A 10,372-nucleotide genomic window follows, 5' to 3' on the forward strand; every position below is an offset into this window, starting at 1 on the left:
CCACGTTGTTAGATGACCCGCGGGACGGGTCACTCATGTTTGGGCCCATCGATAAACAGCCACCATGTCAGTTCATCCACTTCGTTTTGGCCGCCCCACTATATTACCAAGCATGAGGTCCTTCTCCAGGGACTGGTCTCTCCTGACCACACGGCCAACATACTTGAGACAAAGTCTTGTCATCCTGACGCTGAGGAGCATCCTGGCTGTACTTCTTCCAGGGCAGATCAGTTTGCCCTTTGGCAGTCCCTCTACTTCCAATGTTCTTCTCTGGCACCGTGCTTCAAGTGCATCGAGTCTTCGTCAGTCTTCTTATTCACGATCCAGCTTTCACCTGCGTATGAGGCAATGGAAAACACCATGCTTGGTCCTCAACGTAATACCCTTGGTTTTCAATACTTTAATGAGGCCTTGGGTAGATTTATCCAATGCACTGCAACGTTTGATCTCTTACCTCCTTCTTCCAGGAGCATTGATTGTGGATCCAAGCAAGAAAAAAATCTTTGACAACTTCAGTCTTGTCTCCATTGGTCATGATGTTACCTACAGGTCTAGTTGTGAGGACTTCGGCTTTCTTTACATTGAGTTGTAATCCATACTAAAGGCTGCGGTCCTTCAAGAGGCAGTGCATCCTTAAAAAGTGATGGTGTTGAAGGAAGATGTTCAAGGTGCACTGAAGGTACCGGATTGAAGCAAGGGTGTAGGAATGTTGTGATGTTTCTGAAAGTGAGTACAGCACTGGAGGGGCTCATTCCTCTCTACCAAGAAACTGACCAACCAAGCACTTGGCCCATGAACTAGAAGAGATCCATCTTGGTAACCATTCATAGAAAGGTGAGCCAAATGAATGTGGAAATTAGCAACGTTATGAATGTCACCTGCAAGTAAAGCTTTGCTGAAGGTAACTCACAAAATGATTGCAGCAGTGCACCACAGGGAGCTGCCAGACATGTCAGCTGGATTCAGAAGATGTGGAACAAGTGACATCACTGGTGACAACAGATCAATCTTGCAGAGCAAGACAGCAGAGAACACCTTAAAGATGTTCACTTGTGCTTTACTGACTATGTGAAGCCATTCCACTGTGTGGATCACAACAAATTAGGAATAACATCGGGAAGAAGGGGAATTCCAGACCACTTCATTGTGCTGATGCAGAATAGTCAAAGGGATGCTGCATGGACTCGCATCAAGAAAGGTTGGTGCCAGGGTTGAAGTCTTTCACCATACTTATTCAATGGATACACCGAGAAGATCATCTGAGAAGCTGGACCATAGGAAGAAAAATGTGGTATGAGAGGAAGACTCATGAATAATCGATGGACATGACACAACCTTGCTTGCTGAGAGCTGAGAACTTGAAGCACTTGCGGATGAAAACGAACACTACAGCCTTCAGTATGGATCACACCTCAACATAGAAAAACAGGTCCTCACACCCCGACCAAAAACAGTATGATGATGAAGAGAAAAAAGACTAACGTCGAGGGTCTCACTTACTTGGCACCACAGTTGATGTCCATGAAAGCAGCAGTTGGGGACTCAAATGACGTGTTGGACTGACTGGATAAACTGGCTGCAACAGACTCCTTTAAAGTGGCTAGGAGCACGGTGGTCACTTTGGGCGCTCAGATGCACCTGACCCATGCCCAGGGTATTTCTCAATCACATGAAAGTTGGAAAAGAGAAATGAATGGCAGGTGATGAATTGATGCATCGGAACTGTGGTGCTGAAGAACGTTGGAAGTGCCCTGGACTGCCAAAAGGGCAAATCAATCTGTCCAGGAAGAAATACAGCCAGTGAGCTCCTTAGAAGTGAGGGCAGCGAGACATGGCCTCATGCACTTTAGACATGTTGTCAGGAGAGCCCAGTGTCTGGAGAAGGACGTCATGCCTGATGAAGTCCCGGGCCAGGGGCAGAGTGGGAGACCCTGGGGGGGAGCAACAGGCTCAAACTGGCCATAGCTGTGAGGATGGCACAGGTTTCACTCAGGAAGACTGTTAGCTACTCACAATGAACACTCTGATCCAAGAGTCTATACCAGAATCCCGATCCAAAGGGAGAAACTACAGAACCTACTTTCAAAATCTCATGGAATTCAGACTTTCTGGAGCCATGGAGGCGGGATGAACCCCTGATATGACTGCTCAAAGATGATATTTAAACCTTGAACCATAAACATCCTCTGGAGTTTTCCTAAAAAGAAACGAAAGTTGGGCTTAACCACGAGTACAGGATGGCTGGCTGCCGTGAGCACTGTGCTCTTTTGAAATCTATCTGCGGGAGCTCGTGTAGATGGCTAACAGCAACCGGAGGGAGGGTTCGATAGGAAACTAGGGGGCAGTAACCGTGTCAGTGCTGGAGGGGCGATGTCCAAAAGGAGGATGAGGATAGCGGCAGGCACAGGAATGGATCAGTATCATTAAACTGTACACATAACAATTGTTGGACCGGTCCCTGTTCAGCTATGTATACTCTCAAAAATATCTTTTAAAAAATCATTATGAAAACGAAAATACTTAAGTTTTAGGCTTTCCTTTACATTCTTACTCGACGTCCAAGCGATCTCCTGCACTACTGCCTCTGAAACAGCCGGCTCGCGGCACTAGCTGCGGGCGGCCCAAGACAACAAGGTCTCTAAGGCGGGACCCCGTGCGGGCTCGGCCGACGGCAGGGCGCTTGGAGCTGGCTCCCGCTGGAGGGGCCGCCTTCCGACCGCCGCCGGGCGCTCCACTCCATCCTCACGTGGGGGGTCCCGGCTCCTTCCCTTCCGCTCGCTCGGGGCCTCGTGCCCGGCGGGCAGCGCCAATGGCCGTCGGGTCACCACCCGGTGGAGGGCGGTGCGGGGTACCAACAGGGGGGGGATGGGAGGGCACGGGTGACAGTTGAGTTGCGGCTAGGGGCGGGGCAAAGGTCAGGTCAGGTGGGACGTGAGCAGGTCACACGGAGGAAGTCCGCCTAGAGGAGGCGGGCTGCGGGGCGAGAGATAAGGGCGGCGCAGAGCCAGCCAAGAGCATCCGGAGGGAAGATCAAGGCCAACAAGCACGGGGACGGGAGCAAACGGCGACAACTTAGGGGTTCTCGGCCAGGGGGCGCGGCCCACACCGCGAAGCACTAAGTGGGGAATTTCGGGAGTGCGGACGCTGAGCACCGAGAGAACTGGCGGAGCTCGGGTTAGGGCGGTTGGCGTCCGCAAGGGGCTGGTAATTCGTACCTGGATAAGCGCCTTCACCTCCAGGTCGAATTTGACAATCTCTTGATTACAGATCCGTACGTGGACGTCTTGGGGAGCCGCCATGTTGGGGACGCCTACTACGGGCAGCGGCGGTGCCCAAAGTTCACATCCTTTTTTTTTTTTTTTTTATCCCGTTCCGCCTTCTTTCCCGCCCCGCAGCGCCCCCTGCAGGTCGGCTTGAGCAAGGGTGGCGGGAGAGGGAGGCCGGCGGGAACCGCGCGCATGCTCCTGACCGCCCCTGACCAGTGGAGGGGAAAGGTCAGCCTCGCCTAATGTAAGACGCTCGAAGGGTGGCCTTTCCCCATCTTCTGCCTATGTCTTTCCCCCTTCTAATACCGCTTTAAATGTAAGAAAAACGAACCGGTCAAACAAAAACAACGAAGGAACCTAAAAGTACTACGTAACTGGTATAGCTTTGGGAGATGAAACTTAACAAATTTAAAAATTCTCATTTTTGAATTTTTTAGTTTCTAGAGTATAAATTGCAGTAAAAGGAAAAAATAGGGTTTTTTTTTTTTTGTTTTTTAAAGTGGAATTCAAAGAAAGTTGTTTCATTTTCTCCTGTCCCTTCTCTACACTGTTGTGGGATCTTTCCAGAATGCAGAGCTTGATCACATTACGGCCCTGCTCACAGCCATGGTTCCCTAGTGGTTCCCTATGTGCACTAGTTGAACCAACACTATGACATTCCCTGGAGGAGTTTTCATGGATTCAGTAAAAGCAGGACCCCAAGAAATGGTGGCGTTGTTTGGTTTTAGTTCACCAACTTTCTTGGCTGGTCTTTGATTCCTCAAGAACTTCCTGGATCTGTAGCCTCGGATTGTGTAGCTACTTCTCCCAGAATGCCTTCCCCACTTCAACAAACATCAGTTGTGGACCCAAGTGCCTGCTTCTCTCTCAATCCTTATGATCACCCGTGAAATACCTAATACTCAAGTGTGGTGGTGAATTGTGTCCCTCAAAATGATATGCTCTAGTTCTAACTTGCGAACCAGATCATGTTTGTAAAGCGGAGTTTTTGAGGATGTTAGCATGAGGTCACAGTAAAGTGGGGTGGCTCATAATCCAATGATTGGTGTCTTTATGAAAGCCACCTGATTTATGACACTGTTACTGCAACCCTAGGAAACAAATACCCCTAGTCTTGCAGATCAGAAGGCAAAGTAGACTTTAACCTGCCCCAAGTTTACTCAACTTGAAAGTAGTGATGCTTAGCTGAAATTCAAATCTCTCCAACCACAAATGTTCATTAACCTTTGGGTGTTGTACAGACAAGGCTATGGGACTTTCTCCTCCATTTAATTTCTATGGTTGGCACACCCCTCCCACAAGCCATTATCACCCGCCTGCACCTAACACACACAAGCTTCGGTATCCACTGACTGGAATCCTGCTCTCTTCGAATCTTGCTCCACAACTCACTTTGGAACCCAGTCTCAATCTCATTAGGGCCTATAACTTACTTCACAGGTTTACTTTGAGTATTATATAACACTCATACATGAAAGGCACCAAGCTTGCTAATAACAGATGGTAGGAGCTCGATGTGCATTTGCTGCTAAGAATATATTACTGATTTCCGAGCACTTGTGTGGTGGGCACTGTACCTACCCTCTGTGCCTTATGCTTTTCATCCCATTTAACCCTCACAACAGCCCTAGGCCAGTGGTTCTCCACCTTCCTCATGCCGCCACCCTTTCATACAGTTCCTAATGTGGTGGTGACCCCCAACCAGAACATTATTTTCATTGCTACTTCATAAATGTAATTTTGCTACTATTATAAATCATCATGTAAATATCTGATACACAGGATGTGTTTTCATTGTTACAAATTAAACATAAAGCATAGTGATTAATCACAAAAACAATATGGAATTATATATTATGAAAATATATCTAATTACAAATAATGAAATTTTGTCTTGAAGCTTAGTGTAGCATACATGGGTAACAGTCTTCATGCCGGGTACTCATATGTGGGCTTATCTACATGTGGGTGGATCCTCGTGGAGACAGATAGAGGAGCGGTGTCTCGGGTTCCTAAGACCACCTCGTGTGAAAGGGTCGTTTGACCCCCAAAGGGGTTGAGACCCACAGGTTGAGAACCGCTGCCCTAGGAGGTAGAAAGAGCAGCATTTGAATATAGACTCAGAGAGAAAGTTTCTCTAAGACCACAAACCAATGGAATCACTAGGTCAAAGGGCAGATGCATCTTAAAATTGACATGCTTCCAACTTGCTCTCCATAGGGGGGGTTATTATCAATCTATGGTTCCACAAGCAATACAGTACACGTCTGCTTTCACACCCATGGTATATTCAACAGGTTAATTAGTTGGAGTTTTGCCAATCTGGTGAGATGAAAAGACTGCTTTAATTTGCCTTTCTCTTACCATAAATTCAGCTGAAGGTCTCTTCCTGTATTTTGGTCTTTTTAAAAAATTGGTTTGTTGGTCTTTTTCATGTTTTCAGTTATTTATTAGAAGAATTAGCCCTTAAAGTTGCAATTTTTTTTCCTGTCTACAAAATTTTGACTGTTTATGAGAATCTATGGCTATGAATTTTTTGTATTCCCCATAGAATGTTCGGTTTTCACTTATGACTTCATTTGGGGTCCAAGTTAGAAACACCTTCCTGGCCCACAAGAATCTTGAGGACTCCTCCCATGTTTCCTTCCTACATTTTACCCGTTTTCAAATATGTGCTGGCTCGTTATGTGAGGTCTACACTTAGAGCTCATGAATCCATCTTTTCCTCACTGGTTCTAAACAATACCATTTTCCACAAATTCTCATACTTGAATCTATTTCTAGACTTTCTATTAGCCTGTCTACTCATTCATGCCCTAAAATGACACCATTTTGATAACATAGGTGAATGCTTGTGAGGACTTTTCCCTGATCCAGCATCTAGATTTTATTACCCCCCACCCCTTATGAATTTTAGTTTTGTCTTGCTTTTGGTATTTTATTGGAATGGCATTCAATATTTAACTGAGAAAGGCCGACAGCTTTATCATGATTGCTTCTGTTCAAGAACTCTTCTTTGTTCAGGGCTTCCGTGTGTCCTTCAGAGGATTTTAGTCTGGAGTTCCTGGAGGTCTCCTGAGAAGAGTACGTGTTAAGCGAACGTGTGCTGGCTGAAGGCCTCCATCTCCTTGTGGTGGTGGTGGTGGTGGTGGGGGGGGATGTGTGTCCCAAAGGCTCCTGACTAAAGGCCCTGCCAGTAGGGTTAAGTTGAAGTCTTGCTACAAAATCATAGGATACTTATTAAAAACAAAACTATCAAAATGTGGCTGGAACTCTGGTAGCATAGTGGTTACGAATTGAGCTGCTAACCATGAGGTCTGCAGTTCAAAACCGCCAGTTGAGGAAGAAATACAAGGCTTTTTACTACCACATAGTTACCATCTCAAACTTACAGAAGCAGTTCTGCCCTGACTTATGAGTCATAACTGACTCAATGGCAGGGAGTTTGGCTTTAGATTTTTTGTTTTAAATCAAAGCGTGAAGCAATTGTTTCTTGACATTGCCTCCATCTACGTCTAATACACTTCTGAAGGTAGTGGTTTCATCTCACTAGCCCCCCATCCCCTAAAGAATTCTGAGCTACGGGATTTACAGTACATCCAAAGAGTAGTTTGGGCATTCTCACGAAGTGTAAACATGTTGCTTTTCAATGTGACGTTAACTTTCAGGAAGAAAAGGGAGTCTGAAATGGCAAGATCAAGGCTGCAGGGTGGATGGCGTAGGTTTCCCAATGGGATTCTCACTGGACAGTCATTGTTGCCCTCCAAGGAGAGGTGCGTTGTCTTCATGGGGGGGAAAATGTCCTTTTTCCTCACCAAAGCAGCTATCAATTTTCTTAAAATGTATTAGACCATGTTTGTTCTATGTCTGTCAAGAAAAATCTATCAAAATGAGCCCTTATATAATAATAAAAAAATTTGCTGTTAGATAACCTTCTGAGCCGAGTTCTCTTGCTTTGAATTTTAACTGGCCCAACAGATGCCTTGGAAGCCACTGTGTATTGATTGGACTTGTTCTGTTAAGCACTCTCCCAGGACAAAGGCAAATGTATGACAGAAAGACGTCTGCACCATCCCCTGATTAGAGACATGTTTATACATGTTTTGTTTAGATAAACTCATGCATGCAATAACTAGGATCCTAGAAGCAATATACTTTTTATTTACCCTCACATATGCCTGGCCTAGCTTGGACTCTTATTCAGAATTACTAAACACATATATAAAGGTGTTTATCAGGAGAAATCACTCCCCAAAGAACTAGAGGAGAAATGAGTATAGACTATGGTCTAAACTATGAAGAACGCAAATGTTGTATCAAGTATTTCTACCTAACTACACGTCACTGAAGTATTTAAAAATTAGCCCAAAGTGTTGCTTGTTTAAAAAAGGGGGGGAATCCTGTGTCCACTATCAAGAGAGGGGCAGCATGGTCAAGAGCGTGTTGCCCTCGTCCGGTGGGAGCTCTTTGCCATGGGTTATCTTGATGAGGAGCGCATGGCTGCCTTGGTAAACAATGGAAAAGGAGTAGAGAGGGGTAAGACAGAAGCACGAGACAATTCCAAACCTTTTCTTTTCATCTTTTTTTTATTTTAAATTACAAAGGATGTTGCATACACTGATGAATCTGTATCTGACTAGAAGTGTCGAAGGGTTGGAAGGTGACAGAAAATAAAGGCAACATTTGGATTGCCTTTTCTTCTGAAAAGAAAAACTGCACAACTGTTAACCAACATTTAATAGAATAATTTTTTAAACAGTTCATGCGTCAACAAGATAAAAATTCTCTCCAGACAAGAGACAAGACTGAATCCATTAAAAAGTTTCTTAGCTCCAGTTGGGGGAGAAAAAGAAAAAACAGAACAGAAACAAAAACAATTTTACAGGAATATTTATGAGAGCATTACAAACAGGATCCCACACAACTATGCAAGAGAGGTTGCCACATCATACAAATGCTTTGAATTCTTGTCCTTCCGCTCTTCTCTCATGACGTTTTATGTGCTGTCAGCCCTAGCTTCAGTGTTAACCACAAATACTAAGTTATAGGAAAAATCCAAGGGAAAGAAGGTAAAATAAGCAGGCAGTGAAATACAGTATAATAAAAATGTGGTAGAAAGGCAGATACAGTGGAGAGAGAGATACTTCTGTTATTTGGTTCTGAAAAAAACAAAGGGTGAAGGGCAAGACACAGTAATCAGTCCTGCTTCCCATCCACCCAGAATTTAATTAACTACACAGGTATGTTTACATTGTTAAGAGGCAAACCTAGTTCATCCGAACTTGGCACAAAGAAACATCCCCTCCTCTGATGTTCTTCCCTAGTCAGTCGCCAACTCTTCAATTCTAAAATACCATTTGGAAGTAGCTGTAAGGTTCTAGACCCTCCTAACTACCCCAAACCTCCCTTTTCTACACAAAAGTGACAATTTGGCATAATTCCGTTTCTAGGTGTAGCGTCTACATTTCGGTCCATTTACTAAGCACAAGGACTATGTTTCAACACATAATCCCCACTTGCCCGGGAAGTGTATAACTGTCAGTAGTACATTTTCAGTATCTATTCCCCTACATGCTTATTCCTTAAAACGAAACAATCATTCATACAATTGACATTCATTGTTACACCCCAAAGTGTGAGTTTAAAACTGGAGTCATTTTCTCATAATGCCCTTATTAAGATTACAGAGATTAAAAAGAACAAGTATTACGGCACTGTTGTGAGACGTGGGTCCCGACCCCAGGGAGGAGCAAGACTGCAGTTGTGTGCGGAGTTGTGAAAAGGGCTGCAGTCCCATGGGAAATGGTGTTCCACAACAGACTTTGCCAGAAAGATGGAAACCTTTTCCTTTAACACTGAAAGCATAATTCATCACATTCTCAAAATTCAAGTTTCAAGATTTGGAGAGATGCTAATATCCTGTCGCATAATTAACTAGAAAATACTTAAACAGATTTCAGGAAGACTACAAGAAAAAAAGAAAACTACGGTTCTGTTAATTCCTGGTGAAAGGCAACTTGAATTGATTTCTTAGAAAGTTAACTAAATCTTAGCAGATGAAATATTTTTGAATGTGTGGAATAAAGAAAAGCACATCCATTCTTGACATTTTGGTGAATAAACTAACAGCTTTATTAATGAAGGCAAACATCAGGTAGTTGTATGAATATTATATATATATGAAAAGAAATCCAAACTAACAGCATTGTATTTCAAAAGTATTATACTTTTGTTTCCTTTAAAGAGACTTGTCATCTATTTTATAAAACAAAATGGGTACTCTTCTCCTAAAAAATTCTGGAAAAATGAAAGCGTCACTGTCAAGCCAATGAACCGGACACACCTTTCTTTAAATGCAGACTATTGCTAAGAAGCAAATCAAGTCAAGCATCAGAAAGAAGATGTATGATGAAGTCATGGAAGTCAGAAAAAAGGGACGTAGTGAAATTGCTGCTCATTCTGCCCCCCCGCCCCATAATCAAAGACCATTCAAAATTGGTCTTTCGTACAAATATAAAATGACTATAAAGAGATGGGACTTTGAAACTATGTCCATCTGAAATCCTTCATGATGCGTTTGTGATAGCTCTGATTCTCTTACCAAAAAGGTCAAAGTTGAAGATTTAGGGAGTGGAAGGGAATGAAGACATTTAGTTTTCAATGTACAAGTAAGGCACAATATAAAGCCACATCATAATCTGTCATGAAGGATATAGGAAAGGACAAGAATCATACATGGTACAAAAGAACAAGCAATCATATCGACTGGAAAAGTGTGGCACCCAATTCAAAACTCAGACGAGATCTTAACAAGAGCAACTAGACAGCATGCTTTCATATGGAGACATACTCTATAAAGAATCCAGTGTATCTGCAACTAGGGAAACCCCCCCCCCTTTTTTTTTAAAGCATAGTAGTACTAAAGTCAAAGTTTATCACTGCTTTTGGAACAATGGGTTTATTTGAGGTGAATTCACAATGCCTTCACTTAAAGTAAGATTCTGGACTTCATTATGAGCCATCTGTAGACCATGTATGAACACAGAAAACCATTAGAGAGCTCTTCTCTTAATGATCTTCACCCAAAAATACATGCCACAAATTTA

At 43.6% G+C, this 10,372-nt stretch overlaps 1 protein-coding gene across 1 annotated transcript in view; it reads right to left on the minus strand.

The window, feature by feature from the left end:
* BNIP1 (BCL2 interacting protein 1) overlaps nucleotides 1-3,303 on the minus strand; it is a 16,725-nt gene extending 13,422 nt beyond the window's left edge. Inside the window, exon 1 of the mRNA XM_004696792.2 lies at nucleotides 3,216-3,303. Coding sequence (XP_004696849.1) covers nucleotides 3,216-3,299 — 84 coding nt within the window. The 5' untranslated portion in view covers nucleotides 3,300-3,303. The remainder of the gene's footprint in view (nucleotides 1-3,215) is intronic.
* Between the last annotated feature and the right edge of the window lie 7,069 nt (nucleotides 3,304-10,372).

The sequence above is a fragment of the Echinops telfairi genome, unplaced genomic scaffold (assembly GCF_000313985.2).
Source record: "Echinops telfairi isolate 266 unplaced genomic scaffold, ASM31398v2 ScPeMD7_7469;HRSCAF=8507_0, whole genome shotgun sequence".
NCBI classification, from domain to species: Eukaryota; Metazoa; Chordata; class Mammalia; order Afrosoricida; family Tenrecidae; genus Echinops; species Echinops telfairi.